General features: G+C 48.5%; 1 protein-coding gene across 2 annotated transcripts in view; it reads left to right on the top strand.

The window, feature by feature from the left end:
• LOC125946954 (uncharacterized) overlaps positions 1 to 19,258 on the top strand; it is a 55,983-nt gene extending 36,725 nt beyond the window's left edge. The window contains exons 4-5 of one of the 2 annotated variants that reach the window (XM_049671169.1): positions 2,748 to 2,834; positions 19,076 to 19,258. In XM_049671169.1, coding sequence (XP_049527126.1) covers positions 2,748 to 2,834; positions 19,076 to 19,257 — 269 coding nt within the window. In that variant the 3' untranslated portion in view covers position 19,258. The remainder of the gene's footprint in view (positions 1 to 2,747; positions 2,835 to 19,075) is intronic. The other variant, XR_007468016.1, reaches the window with a different exon arrangement.
• The last annotated feature ends 475 nt before the right edge of the window (positions 19,259 to 19,733 follow it).

Below are 19,733 nucleotides of genomic sequence, written 5' to 3'. Positions count from 1 at the left end.
GTTCTCCACAAGAAAAGTGGAAAGTTGCCTATCACGAAAGGGGTCATGCAACGAGACACAATCTCTCCAATGCTATTCACTGCATGCTTAGAAGTATTCTAGTTCTTAGACTGGGAAGGCTTATGAGTGAGGATCAACGGCGAATATCTCAGCACCCTTCGGTTTGCAGATGACAATGTCCAATTCAGCAACAATGGAGACGAATTACAGCAAATGATTGAGGACCTTAATCGAGAAAGTGTAAGAATTGGGTTGAAGATGAATATGCAGAAGACAAAGATAATGTTCAATAGCCTGGGAGGGGAACAAGAATTCAGGATCGGCAGTCAGCCTCTAGAGTCTCTAAAGGAGTACGTTTATCTAGGTGAATTACTCACAGGGGACCCTGATCACGAGAAATAAATCTACAGAAGAAAAAAAATTGTGTTGTAATGCATACGGCAGGCATTGCCAAATTCTGACTGGGAGATTACCACTGTCATTGAAAAGAAAAGTGTACGATCATTGCATTCTACCGGTGCTAACATATGGGGTAGAAACTTGGAGGTTAACAAAGAAACTCGAGAACCAGTTAAGGACCGCACAAAGAGCAATGGAACAAAAAATCTTAGAACTAACGTTAAGAGAAAGGAAGAGAGCGGTGTGGATCATAGAACAAACGGGGATAGCCGATATTCTAGTTGACATTAAGCGGAAGAAATGGACCTGGGCAGGCCATGTAATGCGTAGGATGGATAACCGGTGGACCATTTGGGTTACAGAATGGATACCAAGAGAAGGGAAGCGCAGTCGAGGTCGGCAGAAAACCAGATGGGATGATGAAGTTAGGAAATTTGCAGGCGCAAGTTGGAATACGCTAGCGCAAGACGGGGGTAATTGTAGATCGCAGGGAGAGGCCTTCGTCCTGCAGTGGACATAATATATAGGCTGATGATGATGATATGTAATGTGGCCCTGGCAATTTTGAGTCTGATAGGCGTATCTCCACGGAGGAAGGGGGGGGGGGGGTGCAAAGTAAGCCATTTGCCGGGGTACGCCGGGGTACGCCGGGGTACCCCGGCCCTACGAAAACGAGAACTGTCGGCTGCCCACTGGAATTCCAGCAAACAATGGCTGATGTCCTGCTGCTCAGAATAGCGCTCACGTAAATATTGTCACGAGCCTCGAGAAGTTGTCCTGAAGGTTTATTAACCTTCTTTTGTTACTACGTATTGTGTCATTATCCCAAAATCTCTGCAAGCCAAGCAACCCGCCGCGGTAGCTCAGTTAGATAAGGCGTTGCGCTGCTGTGCGCGAGGTAGCGGGATCGAATCCCGGCCTCGGCAGCCGCATTTCGATGGAGGCGAAATGCAAAAACGCCCGTGTGCTTGCATTGTAGTGCACGTTAAAGAACCCCAGGTGGTCAAAATTGATCCGGACCCTCCACTATGGCGTGCCTCATAATCAGAACTGGTTTTGGCTCGTCAAACCCCAGAAAGAAGAAGAATGCAAGCCAAGGTCCTGACTCTTCATGCTGGTGATCCTGGCATCGAAAAAAGCAATTCTATCACCATAAGTCACGTCTGGTGGCCGGGAATTGATATGTAACAGTGTAAAGGCCTGTGCGGTTCCTCTCCACTGCCAATTGTGGGCGACAACGCGCTTGCAAAGAACTTCCGTCAAGATCCACCGTGGGTACCTGCACGTGTCGTAAGCGCCACAGGTCAGTCAGGAACTACAGTCTCACTCAGTGATGGCACTGTCTGGCATAGGCACGGCGACCACCTGCGTTACAAAGCTTTTGTTACTACGTATTCCCAGCTTAGGCTGCAAAGATTGCCTTTGGGGCCTCCACTCCACGTGCTGTAGCAGATGACGCCCGGCTGGCCTCCATTAGGCGGTTAAGCGCATGGTTCTTCGAAGTGCGAGCCAACTGCATGATGCGCCTTGCACACATTCATTGCAGAAGAGGCTATCGCGTGGCACTAAAACAGAAGTTTGGCTTTCCGCCGCTTGCATCATACGGTATTTATTATGGCAGTCTAACCTAACCAACTTTGGAAAACACAATATCAGTACTGTTTTTTTTATAATTTAACGGGTGTGTTAATAATTTAATAAGTGTTTCTGTACATTTTCGGTACATTTAGCCATTTTCCTGCGTGTTTAGCGAAAAAGACTTTTATTTAGCGACTGCCGACATTTTTGGCGACTTGAATGAACAACTGGCGAGATTTTAGCGACTTCGAAGTTGGTCAAGCTGCCTTAAAATGCCATTCTAGAACGCAGTTGATAATTCAAATACTATGTATTAGCGGTTTGAACTCGCTATACAACGCGTAAGCTTCATGACCATGACGACAAAACGCTTGCCTTCACATTGGTAGTCTTCACATGGTGATTGTGCTTCACAGCAAATGGGTTTGCTTGCTTTTGGAAAAGACATTTAACAATAATAATAATAATAATAATAATAATAATTATTATTATTATTATTATTATTATTATTATTATTATTATTATTATTATTATTATTATTATTATTATTATTATTAAAATAATAAGGACGCTTACATTTCCCATGTGATTCTCCCCAAAACTTTAAAATGGCAGTATTGAGCGGGAAAAAAACACGGCGGCTAAGCGCTACAACAAGCCGCCTATCTTTTCGGGAAAGGCAACTGATATTGTTATACTTTGGCAAATGCAAGTAAACTTGTATTCCAAGTTATGGTGAATAAGCAGCTTTCCACATTTCTCCTTTGCAGGTAGCCCTTACATTGTTTCGGAGGATATTCTCTACCTGAGTGCCAAATTAGACTGTGCGGTGATTATGACAACGACCAATATTGAAAGTGTGTTTTTACGTTTGTACTCTGTCCGTAACATAGACTTTCGATTGAAAATTCCCTACGAGGAGTTATAATACGATGCATCACTGACTACATGTATTGTGTTATTGCCCTTGTTTTATTGCGATCGCAATTATATGCACACTCCAGGCTTATTTTCGTCGTCGCCTTCGCCGTGACGTTCGTATAAAGTCCAAGTGCGATAGAAATGAGCGGCCAAGGCCCCATATGCTGCGGGTGCAAGGAGACGCATGCGAGGGTAAGCCAAGAAAGATGGTGACTTGATGCGCACCGTAATCCGGTGCTCCGATTGTTCGAGGTCACGTGATCGAGCGCGTGCGGAGGAAGGTGAGCACGCGTCTCCTCTCTAGCCTGGTCATGGCTTCGCAAGGTTGCCCGCGAGCATGGAGGAAGGAAAATATAGGAGGGAGCCTACCGCAACGCGATTGACGCCGACTGTGGTGGCCCAACACGTGGTGAAAACGTCAGAGCATGGAGGGTATGCCCTAGCGCGCGGTAGGTTATAGTACTCACGGTAATTTTTTTTCAATACCCATTCGAAACCGTGTGAAACTCTTGCACCCCCCCCCCCATGCGGGGGGGGGGGGGGTGCATGGGATGGATGGGAGGGAGGGAGGGAGGGAGGGAGGGGAGGCGACGTTTAGCTGTGGCACCAAATGCGTATCTTGCGACCGGGCGCAAGGGAAATTGGCGACTTTATCTCTCACGTGAAAGGAAGAAAGCGCGAAGGTGACGCGAGAGGGCGGAGACGCGGCTTCTACTCTACCAGCAACTATGTACATGTAATTTGCGCGGCTGAGGGCTGTCGCGCGCACCGTATCTTGAAAGCGATCTCCACGCGGCTCTTACCCTTGTATGTGCTGTGCTTTCGCCTCTCAGTTTCCGTTGAAGCGATAAACCACACGAACCTTCGGTCACAGCCGCTGCTGCGCGTGCTCACGCCAGCGTTTTGACAGTGGTTGTTCGTGGTCATCGAGTGTGATCTATTCATGTTTGCTTGTGCGCGCTAACACCACGCTTGTTAATTCAGTTAGTAAGCGAATGTGTCCATATTTATACAGCCGATAGAACTACTATCCTTACTCCGTATAGCTCTCTACTAGTAAATTAGCTATCGCAATTGATGCTTCGCCTTTCGAGCAAAACGGCGACTTTTTCAGTTCAATAAATACATGTTAACGTTTATTTAGTTACCGTTAGGTAAAGCGCACAAAGTTTACTATTTGTTTAGACAACTTATTGAGGCATTTGCTATTCAATACTAGCGCTCAAGCAATTGCATACAACAAACACTTAATGCGTATAACAGGGGATGTATCTTCACAGACATCTGGAATATGTTACCGCACGCAGTGTGGAGTTCAACTTCTGTATTTCTTAAACGAAACATTGTATTTATAGGAAGAATGCGGTATATGAATTTCAAATGAGAATGCTTCCCTCTACGTGCCACCATATTGTTGCAACCTGTATTTCTCTTTTATTTATATCTGAGTACGCACACGGAAATATATTGTTACAGTGCGTCAAAGGTAGTGGAGCGGCAGCATCAGCAGCAACAACATTAGGAGAGCGGCGAGGAAGAGAAGGACGACGTGTAGTATCGGCACCCACTTGCCCTACGGCTCTCTGCAATAAACGCCTTCTACACACCCCGTAACAGAGTGGTGGAGGTGCGGGGTATCTAAGCATCCAACGACGGAATCGCTACCCCCTGAACCTCGTCACAGCCGTCGACTGGCGGGACTTCCACCATCATCAACAGCAGGCATGTCCCGAGAAACTGAAGCTCCGAGACCGACGGGCTCTTCGCAACTGTACAAGGAGCCACCCAGCTTTGCCGGGACTGGCGGTGAGGATGTGGACGAGTGGTTGAAGCAGTACCGACGGGTGAGCAAACATAACGGCTGGGACTCCACCTCTCAGCTGTCAAATGTTGTGTTCTCGCTCACGAACACTGCTCTCATGTGGTACGACAACCACGAGAACACACTTACGACCTGGGATACATTTGTCCAAGAACTGAAAAGGTGGTTTGGGGACTCCGCAGCGAGGAAGAAGCGAGCTGAACAGACTCTGTCCCAAAGGGCCCAACTCTCTGGCGAGACATGTACCATGTACATAGAAGAGGTCCTCAAGCTATGTAGACTTGTGGATTCCAGCATGTCTGATGAAGATAAGGTGGGTCATCTTCTCAAGGGCATAGCTGAAGATGTATATCAGTTCTTGATTGCTAAAGAAACCTGACATCTGTGGCCGACGTCATCCAACATTGTCGCACGTTTGAAGCACTGAAGATGCCTCGCGTGGCACCGAAATTTGGCCGTTTGGCTAATGTGCATTGGCCTGCGTTGACGCGAGCACACCATCCGATCTGTCGTCTACAATACGACAGATAGTTCGGGAAGAGCTCCTCCGGTGCCACGAAATCGGCCGTTATGGTAGCGGCGACTCACGAGGCAACGAACCCGGACTACCAGCTACGTCGTGGCAACCCTCTATTAATGCGGTGAACGTGGACGATTATAGAGCTGTGCTTCCATCTGTACCCACCAACCGGCCACGCTTCAACAACGAGCAGCAGCACCGCACTTCTTATCCGGCGCAGCGGTACCGTACCACTTATTCAGGGTACAGAGAATACGACGATCATGACCGATACCCCATGCTCGGTGGCGGACATGAAGGCTTTGAGCAGCACCGTGAATTTCGGCCTCCTCGTGTGTGCTATAGTTGCGGGGTCCCTGGCCACATCGCCAGGTTTTGCGACCGCCGCCGACCTTTCCGAGAACCTTCACGTGCGACGTACCAGTCAAATTATCAACCCTTTTCCGCGTCATGGCCTCCACGCCCGCCAACCAATCGTGGAATTCGTCAAGGTAGCTTCCGGAACCCGTCACCAGCCTCCGATCGCAGCTTAACGCCACCGCCTGCTCCACGTACTCGGCGGTCTCCATCGCCGCATCGTCGCCGGCTATCCCCACCACCGGAAAACTAGGCAGTGCGGCCGATGGGGGTGAGGTCGCTGGATACCGTTCGCTGCCAACCGACATTCCTCCGCCAGTTTTCATGCTGAAAAACAAAGTGCACGTGCTTGTTGACGATATACCTACAATGGCTCCTGCGGAGACTGGGGCAACAATTTCCGTGATGAGCTTAAATTTTAAAGCCCTCCTGGGACAAAAAGTGATGTTTTTGTGGAACAATATTTCCACGTTTCGTAGTGTTAGTGGTGACACGCTGTGCCCGATTGGTGTTTGTACTGCGGATGCGTGTTTGTGTGGCAAAGTATTTACCACTGAATTCGCCGTTATTCCTCGATCCACGCATGATGTTATTTTAGGCACCGATTTCTTGCAGGAGTGTGGTGCAACCGTTGATTGTCGAAGTGGGGAGCTTTCGGTACAACGCGAGGTTATAACAGGACTCATGGAGAACTCGCCACGTGAAGAAGGTGCCTTTTGTGTTTCGGAGGACATCGTCATTGCCCCACTATGCGCTGTATGCGTTCCGGTCATTTGCTTTGGTGCCAACCCCTGCCACATTTGATGCCGCGACGGAGCCGCTTCATTCGGCCTGTGTAAAGAAGAACGTTTTGGTTCCGCATTGTTTAGTATCGGTAGTTGAAGGACACTCTGGATTATGGGCAATGAACTAGGTGGCCCAGCCCATACATCTCCCTTCTGGCATGAAGCTCGCTCTCTTCAAAGAAGAGACACCGGCGTTACTGGCTGTACTCGGAGCTGCAGACGAGTCCCTCGATCCCTGCCCATCGGACTCGAAACTACTTCAGATGGTGAGCAAGTCGCTCAGCACGAGTGAGCGCTACACGTTACTGGATGTTCTATCCAAGCACTCGCAAGTGTTTGACTTTTCGCAGACTGACACGACGTCCCAAATTCCGACATCTCGAGTACGCCATCGTATAAATACCGGATCAGCGCACCCTATACGACAGAAGCCGTACAGAGTATCCCCGACTGAGCGCAAGATAATTGGCGAGCAAGTTCAGGAAATGCTGCACAGAGGGATAATTCAGGAGTCCGCGAGTCCCTGGGCTGCACCTGTCATCCTCGTTAAAAAGAAAGATGGCAGTTGACGATTCTGTGTTGATTATCGGCGGCTAAACAATGTTACCAAGAAAGATGTCTACCCACTTCCGCGTATAGATGATGCCTTAGACTGCCTTCATTCGGCATCTTACTTTTCTTCTGTAGACTTGAGATCCGGCTACTGGCAAATCCCGATGCATGCCGAGGATAAGGAAAAAACGGCGTTCGTAACACCCGATGGACTTTTTGAATTCAATGTCATGCCGTTCGGCTTGTGCAACGCACCCGCCACCTTCGAACGATTCATGGATACTATTCTGCGAGGTCTAAAGTGGGAGATATGCATGTGCTACCTCGACGATGTTATTATTTTTGGACGCACATTTCACGAGCACAACACGCGTCTTGGTATTGTACTCAGCTACATACAGAAGGCTTGTCTTGTGCTCAACTCTAAAAAGTGTCATTTTGGTGAGCGCCAAGCCTTGGTGTTGGGACATCTTGTGGACAAAGACGGCGTCAGGCCTGACCCTGCGAAGACAGAGGCTGTTGAAGCATTTGAACCACCTCAGTCCGTCAAACAACTTCGCAGCTTTTTAGGACTCAGCTCCTATTTTCGGCGGTTCATTCCTCGATTTGCTGACGTCGCTTATCCCTTGACCAGCCTCCTGCACAAGAACGCCGCTTTCGAGTGGACGCCTGATTGTTCTGCTTCCTTTCGACAGCTGAAGTTTCTGCTGACGTCGCAACCAATCCTCCGACACTTCAATCCTTCCGCGCCAACAGAAGTCCACACAGATGCGAGTGGTGTAGGTCTTGTTGCTGTTCTGATTCAGCGCGTAGATGACAAAGAGCACGTCATCGCCTACGCAAGTCAGTCATTAAGCAAACCCGAGCGTAACTACACGGTGACTGAGCAGGAATGTCTTGCTGTCATTTTTGCGGTGCAGCGATTTCGGTCGTACCTGTATGGGTGCCACTTTACGATCGTCACAGACCATCATTCTTTGTGCTGGCTCGTGAATCTTCGCGATCCATCTGGACGCCTTGCACGATGGGCCCTGCGTCTGCAAGAGTACAGCTTCACTGTATCCTACAAGAGCGGCCGACGACATGCTGATGCCGATTGCCTTTCCCGGATGCCTCTTAGTACAACGGAATGCGACGCCGAAAGTTTCGACCACCTCATCGCATCCGTACACCGTGATTTCCCAGATGCCACAACCTTCGCAAGAGAGCAACGTGATGACCCGAGTTTAGAGCCACTTTTCTCTGCAGCGAAAGAGTCGACATCATGTAGTTTTTGTGTTCGGGATGGACTGCTGCATAAGAAGAATTTTTCCGCGATAGGTGCACGGTTTCTTCTGGTGGTGCCAGAAGCCCTCCGCTCTTCTGTTTTGCGCGTCGTGCACGATGATCCAACTTCAGGTCATTTAGGCTCCACGCGGACACTCCATCGAGCCAAAGAAAGGTTTTACTGGCCTCAAATGCGCAAGACCACGGAGACATACGTAGCCACTTGCGCCGAGTGTCAAAGTCACAGGAGACCTACTGTAGCTCCAGCCGGTTTCTTACAGCCTGTGGTGCCACCCAGTTCCCCCTTTGAGCAAGTAGGCATCGATCTCATAGGACCGTTCCCACGTTCTTCCACAGGCAACCGCTGGATCATAGTATGTGCAGACTACCTGACTCGGTTCTGCGAGACGGCAGCACTACCCCCTGCAACTGCAGGCGAGGTTTCCCAGTTTATGCTACATTGCATTATACTTCGGCATGGTCCCCCTCGAGTGATCATTAGCGACCGTGGCCGTCAGTTCACAGCTGTGGTTGTTGAAGAACTTCTACGTTTGTGTGCCTCCAACCTGCGACACTCAACGCCTTACCACCCGCAAACTAATGGGCTGACAGAACGCACGAACAGAACCCTTGTGAACATGATTTCCATGTACGTAAGCTCGGACCACAAGAACTGGGACGAAGTATTGCCGTTCGTCACATACGCATACAACACCGCGCAACATGAGACCACTGGATACAGTCCGTTTTTCCTGCTCTACGCTCGTCCGCCGAGGTACACTTTGGACACTATCTTCCCTTTTGGCCGTCACGACGACGTTTGTATCGCGGAAACTCTCTGCCGAGCAGAGGAGGCTCGGCGCATCGCTCGATTACGTACTCTAGCTTCGCAAAAGCAGTACAAATCCCGATACGATAGTCGACATCGGCAAGTCACTTACGAACCGGGTGACCTAGTGTGGCTATGGACTCCCGTGTGTAAACGCGGTCTATGTCAAAAACTGCTCGCTGACTATGGTGGACCGTTTATTGTGCTTGAACGTCTCAGCGAGGTGAATTATAGAATTGCGCGCCTCACATCCAGTGGGAGACGGTCATCCAGAACCGACATCACGCACGTAGCCCGCCTGAGGCCGTTTATTCAACGAAAGCCCCACTGACTACTCGCCCGGAGGGCTTCGTCTGCGAGAGGAGCCATGTTACAGTGCGTCAAAGGTAGTGGAGCGGCAGCATCAGCAGCAACAACATTAGGAGAGCGGCGAGGAAGAGAACGACGACGTGTAGTATCGGCACCCACTTGCCCTACGGCTCTCTGCAATGAACGCCTTCTACACACCCCGTAAATATAAGGAAATTACTTGTAAGAATAAAAATACGACAGGCAGCCTGGTCCTTTTTTAGGTACGGGAAGGTGGCGCTGTGGCTAGTGTGGTAGTCGGCGAACATTTAGTCGCAACATTCAGAAAATTATGTGCTTATCTACTGCTGGTATAACAGTGAGTATGCTGATTACTTGACGACGAGACAGACATAGTTTCGCTTTCAAAAAGTGTTTAAAATAGCATCTAGGGGAGGGCTAGAAGGATTTCATACGTCGGGAATATTGGAAGTACTGGCAAACAATATTTGTAGCCTAAATGTAACTATTTCAACATGTCATAGTTTGGAGGGGTTGGTCTATAATTGGGTTAAGGAAAATCAGCGACTTGAAACAGAACATACAGCCTCCTGCAGACTAACAAGCAACTGCAATACTGAGAATACTTTGTTGAAAATGTCAACAGGTGATTCTCTCCAAATATGTGTAGGAAGATCGGGGACACAGCGCAGTGGGGTACGTGAAGTGTGTGTGTGCAGCCGATGGTGTATAGGAATTATGGTAAAGGAATGACGCAAACAATTGCACAACTACGAGCATTTGCTGTGAAGTAATTTTTTATAATTTTTAATTGGGGCTAGTTTGTTAAGCATTATCAAAAAAGGTTGAAACAGCTCAAAAACAACGACACACAGAAGACGAAACACACAGCGCAGGCGCTGTGGCGTGTTTCTTCTTCTTTGTGTCGTCGTTAATGTGATGTTGCCCCCTTTTTGATATGTGAAATGTTTATTATAAAATGGCAAGAGGTCAGCAATGAATGCCTCGTACATAGAATTTGCATCATTTTTTTGCGAAGACGTGGCACCAATCATGGACTATGACATCATTACGGAAGACCTCTAAGAAAGTATTGTTTATATTCTGGAAACGCTGAGGAGGCTGGAAATTATGCTTCGTTGCCGTTTCGTTTTTAATGAAGACAAAGATGGGAAGATGGTCACTTATATCGCTTACAATCGAACCACTAGACAGAATTTTTTTTCTTGTTCGTGATTACCAGATCAATGAGGGTTTTAGATGAAGGAGTAATGCGTGTAGAATTAGCGATTGTTTACAAAACCATCTGACTGCAGTAACGGTTAGAGCACTGCACGGGCTCGGGCTTACCTGAAAGCCGGGACCCGGCCCGGCCCGTGGGGCGGGCCGGGCCGGGTAGAGCAGTTTTTTCACGGGCTCGGGCCGGGCTCAGGCACGGCGTGTGCTTTTTGACCCGGGCCCGGGCCGGGCTCGGGTTTTTTGACGCGGGCCAGGGCCGGGCTCGGGCTTTCTGGTGGTGCGCATGTAACGTGCAGCGAGTTACAGCGAGTTATTCTCGGGTGTCTCAACTCTGAAAAACATGTATTTTTCGGTCTCGGGCCGGGTTCGGGCCGGGCTCGGGCCTAAGGTAAAGGGGTGGCGGGCCGGGCCGGGCGGGTAACGTAGATTATTTCCGGGCCCGGGCCGGGCCCGGGTCTCGCCATAAAAGTTTTGATCGGGCTCGGGCGGGCCACCCAATGTAAAAATGGGCCCGTGCAGTGCTCTAGTAACGGTCACAAGTCACTGGCGAGGAAGAGGAAGCATTTATTAGTCCGAATGTAATCAAAGTTATTTTCAAGAAAACAGAGAAAAGCATACACGTCAGCATCGGGAGGACAGTAAACAACTGAAAAAACTAGGCACACTAAGAACCTCCAAGTAGGCATTCGAAAGAGAGAATTCGTCAGCAATGCTCTCGTTTACACGACCTTAGACAACGACAGTACACCGCCTCCTCTGTGTCAAGGACGGCTTACAATAATAAAAAAAAATTATGAAGTTTTCCGAGCTAAAACCACGAACTGATTATGAGGCAGGCCGTAGTGGGGACTCCGCAATAATTTGGACCACCTGCGGTTCTTTAACGTGCACCTAAATCTAAGTACACGGATGTTTTCCCTTACGGCCGCCGTGGCCGGGATTCGATCCCGTGACCTCGTGCTCGCCAGCCCAACGCCAGACAGCTTTATATGAGACTGTCACGTGTAAGAGGCCGCCTGTGGTGAGAAAAGAACAGGACGATATGAACGGAGCGTTCCGAACGACGCGAACGCGCGAGGGGCGTGACCCGAGGTATGTTCGAGGCAGAAGCGAGACTGAGCTGGCATTATCGACGTGGCTCTGGGCCGGGAAGGTCGCATCGTCAGCTACGCTCTGGCCACGGGAGACTTGGAGGTCCGGCCGAGTCCTGGGCGCGGGCAGTCCGAGGTGCAGCCGTCGACCTCGGAGACGTTCGAGCGAGGCTACTTGGACCAGCTGCCGCATCACATGGCCGGGCACTCCAGACAGGATCCCCCTTCTTCGGCAGACCAGCGCGTTCGATGATCCCCGGAACGCCACGTCGGCACTCAGGAAAGGAGCTGGACGGAAGCGGCGGCCGAGCACGTCGCTAGGCCTAACCCGTCGAGCCTTCCTGCCACGTCAGCTTAAGCGACCGGGTTATCAGGCGTCCACCCAGGCGACATCGTCAAGGTCGTCGGGGGCCACGACTCCGAAAAGGACGCGACGCGACTTGAACGAACAGAGCCCCATGAGTCAGCGTCAAAAAATGTGAGGACATTCCACGTAATCGGCGAGATCGCAATAGGCCAGAGTTGCCTGACATTCGTGTAGGAAACGCCCAGAACTAACGGAGGCAGAATTTAGGGCATGTTTATTGCTTCATTAGGTTGTACATTTCTTAACATTTATTTGTTGATTGTGTTTTAGTTCAGTGTATTCTAGTTTAAATTAGTTTTAGTTAGAACTTTTGGGTTTTTAATGCTATTAAAGCCAGCTTGCTGTGTTGCCATGCGTTTCCGAACCTCATCTATTTTAATTCACCCGCACGCCTCCGATATCAGTGACAACAAAACAAACAAAACGCATCACAATTGGCGAGCCTGTACCAGGATCCGTTCCAGGATTTATTTCAGGATCCGGTCCAGGATTCTATTTCAGCCCAGTCACTGATACTCGGGAGTTGCCGAGACGAATTGGGAGGCGATATCGGCTACTATTCGCGAGCAGAAGCTCAACAAGGAGCAGGGCCTCAAACTAATTGAGGATGAAAGGAAACGCGTCGAGGCACAACGCGATGCAGATAAAAAAGCCTACGAAGCGAGGAAGCAGCTCCAGGGGAAAGACATCAAAATGCTGCGAGAAGAGCTACATGCATTGAAAATGAAAGCGAGTGAGGCTGAGTTAAAGATAGAGAGTAGGCCCACTAGCGTAGTAGAGCTGCATGACACGAGAGAGATGCCAGAAGTTGGCAGGGTAGATAGCGCCCGTGACGACGTAGAGGACAAGCTCTCGACTAGGGAACCCTTGAATAAGAAAGACAATGATATGAGGATCGGCGACATCCCGATAGAGATTTGCATAAACGAGGACCAGAGGGCGATAAAGAAAGAAGTAGCCTGACCTCGTAACTGATATGGGGTTTCTAGTGGAAAATGTTTCCAGGGATCTCCAGGCACCAGAAAAAGAGTAAAGCCAGTAGATACTCTAATCGCCCGAAACGTGCCACACGAAGGGGTATGAATAAGATTCACCGGAGATTGAAAAAGAAAAAGCGTAATAAAACGCGCGTGCATGAGATGGGTGCGTCAATGAAAAAGATGAAGCCAGAGTTAAGGCACACATCCGAAGCTGCACGAGAAATGTGCCAGAGTAGGAATGAGAAGGAAACAGGCTGGACGTAGGGAAGCATGGGAGTTCCGTAAAAGGAGGAAAAAATAGTGCAGGTACAACTGGTAGGATACAAAAGTAATATGATTTAGGAACGACTTCGAACAGTGGTTAGTTTTCACAAATGTGTGCAGTGATCAAGTTTATTCATGTAGAGTGTCTTTGGGACAATGAACTACAGTTCAGTGCAGTACATTATGTGGTGAAATGTCAATGGTGCGCGAAAGTAGTGTGATGAGCGGTGAGACACGCCGACGCACAGAAAAGCAAGAAGAGCACCCAAGCCACAACGAAAGTCAAATTCCCAGCAGAGAAGGCCAAGAGAAAGCAGGTTTTTGGAAAAAACTCTTGAAGAGGGGGCCATTGTCACATGTAAGAGGCCGCCTGTGGCGAGAAAAGAAGAGGACGATATGAACGGAGCGTTCCGAAAGGCGCGAGCGCGCGAGGCGCGTGACCCGAGGTGTGGTCGAGGCAGAAGCGAAGCTGAGCTGCCATTATCGACGTGGCTTTGGGCTGAGAAGGTCGCATCGTCAGCTACGCTCTGGCGACGGGAGACTTGGAGGTCTGGCCGAGTCCGTGACGTGGGCAGTCCGAGGTGCAGCCGTCGACCTCGGAGACGTTCGAGCGAGGCTACTTGGACCAGCTGCCGCATCACATGGCCGGGCACTCCAGAGAGGATCCCCCTTCACCGGCAGACCAGCGCGTTCGATGATCCCCGGAACGCCACGTCGGCACTCGGGAAAGGAGCTGGACGGAATCGGCGACCGAGCACGTCGCTAGGCCTAACCCGTCGAGCCTCCCTGCCACGTCAGCATAAGCGACCGGGTTACAGGCGTCCACCAAGGTGACGACATCTTCAAGATCGTCGGGAGCCACGACACCGAAAAGGACGCGACGCGACTTGGACGAACAGAGCCCCATGAGTCAGCGTCAAGAAACGTGAGGACGATCCATTCTTGTAACGAGATAGCAGTAGGCCACAGTTGCCAGACTTTCGTGGAGCAAACTTCCAGAATTAGTGTAGGCGGAATTAAGGACATGTTTAGTGTTTATTAAGGATTAGGTTGTACTTTTGTTAGCCTTTATTTGTTCAGTGTGTTCTAGAATGAGTTTTTAGTTTGAGGTTTTGAGTTTGAGTGTGATTAAAATCTGCTTGCTGTGTTGCCATACGTTTCCCAACCTCATATCTTACCACCCGCGCGCCCCCGAGATCAGTGACACACAAACAAGCCCATCACAAAGACTGATAACCTGGATTAGCAAATGACGCATAGTTTTTTGTGTACCTACTTTCAGGTGCCATAATGATGTGAAACAGTACGCCCGTACTATGAATGAGCACTTCAAACCCGTCATGCTTAGATTCTTGACACAGCGCCTTTCTATGAAGAAAAGACAGATTACAGTTTTCACTTAGGTATTTAAAGAAGTTATCATGGCCATGAAGGCAACAAATATAATAAAAAGTACAACTTAGTACCATATATGATATCTATGACACGTCATTCAATCAGGTCATCTTTCATAAGACACTCAATGAAGTGGCACGCAGAACGGGCGAAGTTTCCTCTCAGCGTGCGAAAATTCTTGCGTCCCTTGTCCCAGACATGTCGCCAGCCTGTCTCCCTCGTTTCAGCCACAGTAGCCTCAAGCAACTGCTTATTCTGACGCGTCAGGTGCTAATTCACAAACACAGGCGTTGTAGAACTGTATCCATGAGATGAAGCTGTCAGGCGTCTTTTCTTAGCCTAGAATAGGAAGAAACTTCCTAGGATAGGAAGTTTTGAAGACTCGATGACAGGCATCCATATTGTCTTTTTCAACTGGTTCACCAACAGTTTCACCTAATTTCGAGATAACGTCGTTTACATCTGGTACAGCGGAAACGCACTTGATCTCTTTATTATTAGAACAAGAATATTGCTCTAGTTCATCGACTCGCTGTGCCAACTTAGCGTTTTCCTCCCTTAGCCTTGGTTTGCTTAGCTTGAGCACCTTGATCTCCTTAATTAGCTCGTCTAATTTTTTTCGCATCTGTCACCTTGTCACAGGAATGACTGCAATACAGGATACTTTTTTTTTCAATGAGCAGTATTCCGAGAGCAGTCCCTTTCTAAAATTATCAATTTCTATTTGCACTGAGCTAATATCACTGCATTTGTCCTCAGTTTCATAGTTGCAGTCTTCCGTGTGTTTTGGCCAGCCATTTTAAGAGTTCTCAGTAACTAGGGTAGTCAATGAAACGGAAATTAAATGCAAGCTACGCAACAACTTTGCTCGGCAGCAGTGCAGAAAATGTGCAATCTAAGTTAGCTGCACTAGTAGCAAAATACAACTAGTGCTCACCTGCGAGATGGAATCAGCCAGATTAGTACATGCGCCGCTGAAGCACTGCTGCCGAACAAGGTTGCCGGTCATTGTGACGGCAATTTAAATAGGCGCAGTAGGTGGCCATGGCGCTTGCGCTTGCGGCGTGCTGTCCGAGCAGCGCCACGAAGTGATGACAGCTTCGGTTGCCGCTGGCCTTGATGATGTGCTTCAATGACGATGACGGGATGGCTTCACCACGAGGCAGCAAACAGCCGCACGGGCAAATAACGAAATCCGCTGCTAAAAGGACCTGCGAGATGGAATCAGCCAGATCAGTACACGTGCCGCTGAAGCACTGCGGCCGAACCATCACTATCAGGTTTAAGCTTTTATCATCGTCATCAGCCTATATTTTATGTCCACTGCAGGACGAAGGCCTCTCCCTGCGATCTCCAATTACCCCTGTCTTGCGTTACCTGATTCCATCTTGCGTCTGCAAATTTCCTAACTTCATCACCCCGCCTAGTTTTATGCCTTCCTCGACTGCGCTTCCCTTCTCTTGGTATTCATTCTGAAACTCTAATGGTCCACCGGTTATCCATCCTACACATTACGTGGCCTACTCAGCTCCATTTTTTTTCCTCCTAATGTAAACTCGAACATCGGCTATTCGCGTTTGCTCTCTGATCCACAGCGCTCTCTTCCTGTCTCTTAATGTTAGGCGTAACATTTTTCGGTCCATCGCTCTTTGTGTGGTCCTTAACTTGTTCTAGGGCTCTTACACTGCATCGCCATTTTAATTTTTCATAGTCTAAGAAGACTTAAGATAGAAGGCATGTGCTGTCAGTTTTATGTTTAATGACGTTTGTTTGTTGGTTGCCATTCTCACAATTCTAAGAAATAATTTTGTCAATAACGATATGAGACACATTAGTATGAGCAACATCAGAAATAGGATATGGCGTGGTAATATAAACCGCATATACTGCATGTAATATAGCACGGCATGGTATATGTCATAAATATACCTAAATATACGGGCAGCCTCACGGCAACGCCGAAGACAAAAATTCGCTTTGAGTTTCCATATAATTGCTACCGTAATAAAAAAAAAGTTTACTGGGGCAAACGTCGCCATCATACGACCAGACGTGTTCGGATACCTCAGAGACGTATGTGTGTAAGATGGGCGACTGGAAAGAATGCTTACACACTATCTAAAAAGTCTCACTAAGGAGTTTCTGCAGTTATTTTTGTTGCTTACAATTTTGCAACTAATTCTTCCCCCACACTACAACGTGACCATATATGTCTGTTTGTTGTTGTGCAGCTCACATTTAGAGTGTCACAGCTGTCCCCGATTCGTCGTCGGCGCGAAGTCGATCGACGGGGTAGACAAGCTGGTTGGTCGTTCCGTACTCAAGTGAGCACAGTGAAAAGAGTCAGAGTCGGGAGTAAACAAAAAAACAAGATCTCTATCGACTGATAAATATACACAAATTAATAAAATAAAATAATAAGAAAAACACAAGACAGACTAAGACAGCTGAACTTAATATCACACAATGATGAAGATAAATAAATACGAGCAATTAACAGTACATATACATATGAAACAGGGCGCGGATCAAATATACAAGAATAACACCTAACAGCATTTCACTAAAACAAAGTTCAAAAGAAATCAAAGTTCAAAAGAAAACAAATGGTGTCATACGCATGGCCGGGCAGCAGCAGTGAGTCCGTAAACCGTGAAGTCGGTGCACAAAGCTTTCCCGGAGAATGCTGGCGGTCCGATCTTGTCGAGGTGGATGCGATTGCTGGGCTGGGTTTCCCGGGAGTCTAGATCTGACGTCTTCTCTCAAGCAGGTTGAGCTAACTTGAGGCGAACTACCGTGAACTTCGTTGCAGACGCTGGTTTGACGTCTCGTACGCCAACTAGTTACTTGGAGCTCCGACGTGGCCAGGTGGCCCAGGCGATACTGGACGGCGCTAGCCCCCTGACGGCTTCTCAGCAGGGCATAGGTTCAGCTTCTATACTAATCAGCAGGGCCCAAAACCTGCGCTTAAATAGCCTCTCCTTTCCCTAGTTCCCTATGTAGGGAAACTGCCGGTATGCAGAGTTCTCCTAATTAATTCACGGCTCCTCCCATAAGTCTTCGCCGCGCCCCTTTCACCATGGACCAAGAACGACAGATTCTCCTCTCTCCCAAGGTCAAGGGCCAAGGTCGATCCCGGCATACCACGCGGACGTACACGCACGCTTCTGGGTCCGTAATCGACGTGTCGCGTCTCGAATCGAGATGCTTCCCCGTGAGGCCACGACGCTTTTGACGCCCGTAATTCGGCGTGTCGATAATCGAAATTATACGCCGCATAGTGAAGACCCCGAGCTCGAGAACAAGTTAAGGACCGCACAAAGAGCGATGGAACGAAAAATCTTAGGAGTAACGTTAAGAGACAGGAAGAGAGCGGTGTGGATCAGAGAACAAACAGGGGTAGACGATATTCTAGTTGACATTAAGCGAAAGAAATGGAGCTGGGCAGGCCATGTAATGCGTAGGATGGATAACCGGTGGACCATTAGGGTTACAGAATGGATACCAAGAGAAGGGAAGCGCAGTCGAGGACGGGAGAAAGTCAGGTGGGATGATGAGGTTAGCAAATTCGCAGGCGCAAGTTGGAATACGCTAGCGCAAGACAGGGGTAATTGGAGATCGCAGGTAGAGGCCTTCGTCCTGCAGTGGACATAAATATAGGCTGATGATGAGTGAAGACCCCACGTTTTTGAAACACGTAATTCGGCGTGTCGCTAATCAGCGTCAAAACCACTCGCAAACTCTCGAAATTATGTCGCTCCGTGACAGTCGCTAATCGAAATTATACGCCACATAGTAAGTGCACCACGTTTTTGGCGGCCGTTAATTGGTGTCAAAATCCCCTCGAACTCTCCAAAATATGCCGCTCCGTGACATAGAGCCAAGTTATATAACAACATTGAGCGTTGAAGTGAAGTATATTAGTGATGTCCGGAGCAAAAATTGCTAAAATAGCATTTTACTAAGTAGCAGCAAAAGATTTTGAAAACACGAAGCTGAAACTTCGGGCTTTCGGGTTAACATAGAGTGGTGAAGGCTATAAATAATTTTTTGACATTTAAATGGCGCAATGTAGAAGCACAATTCTATTTGCAATAGATAGAAAAGTGCATGAGGTTATAACAAAATATGAAATAAAACTAAAACTTTTTGAAGAGAATTGTGATTTCCACGGTGTTATTTCTATTAGGCTACAAGAGTGGCGTAGCTTGTTTTATTTTTCGGCTATCAGACATTATTTACTATTCAAGGCGAACCATAACTAAAGATGTTTCCCCTTTTTCACTTTCCTGTTTAGTTGAAGGAAAATTTTACATAAACTTTTTGATCGAGACGATATGGCGGTTTACTCAAATATATTGCAATCAATGCCGCATGATTTTGATCTGCCTTTTTTTCTAGGAAAGAAAAAGCACACGTATGACGTTCGAGTGAGGAATTCGGCTATATCACTGAGCCCTGGCGCTGATTGTCTTGCCAGATTCAGGGACCTTGTGAACTGGGAACAAGTCATCTACACGAGAGATTGCCAGCACGTACTTAATAAAAAACCGACATCTCTTTTAACGAATAAAATATCATAAAATGAAACGACGGCAGACCCCATCTCACTTTAAATGTCGACGTTAATGCGATTAACACTGAAGCAATGTAACCAAACGCAGTATGGCCGCCACCGAAACGCGTCATCTGTAAAGCTAGAACCGCATGGCACAATTTCAGGTGCGATTGACGCGTGGATGGTATGATGAGTGCGTCATTCTGACGCGTGCCCAGCAGGATCCATCACGAAATCGCGCCGCCGCGCGCTGCTACTCGGAGTAGAAAAAAACGCCTCGCGCGGCACGGCGTCCGCCAATCAGAGTTCAGGGTACAGTCACGTGGCATTTTGGTTTTTTTTGGTTTTGCCACTAGATGGTCCTGCTCTCCGCGCATCTATAAAGTCGCTGGAACCTGGAAAGTACCGCAATCCTTTTCTCTTCGCCGCCGCGCCGCCGATTGGTCAGTTGCCGTCAGGTGATCACTTTCCGCCATAGATGGTCCCCGCCGCGACGGAGCG

The sequence above is a fragment of the Dermacentor silvarum genome, chromosome 7 (assembly GCF_013339745.2).
Source record: "Dermacentor silvarum isolate Dsil-2018 chromosome 7, BIME_Dsil_1.4, whole genome shotgun sequence".
Lineage (NCBI taxonomy): Eukaryota > Metazoa > Arthropoda > Arachnida > Ixodida > Ixodidae > Dermacentor > Dermacentor silvarum.
The sequence above is the reverse complement of the archived record's forward strand: the minus strand, read 5'-3'. Positions and strand labels throughout refer to the sequence as shown.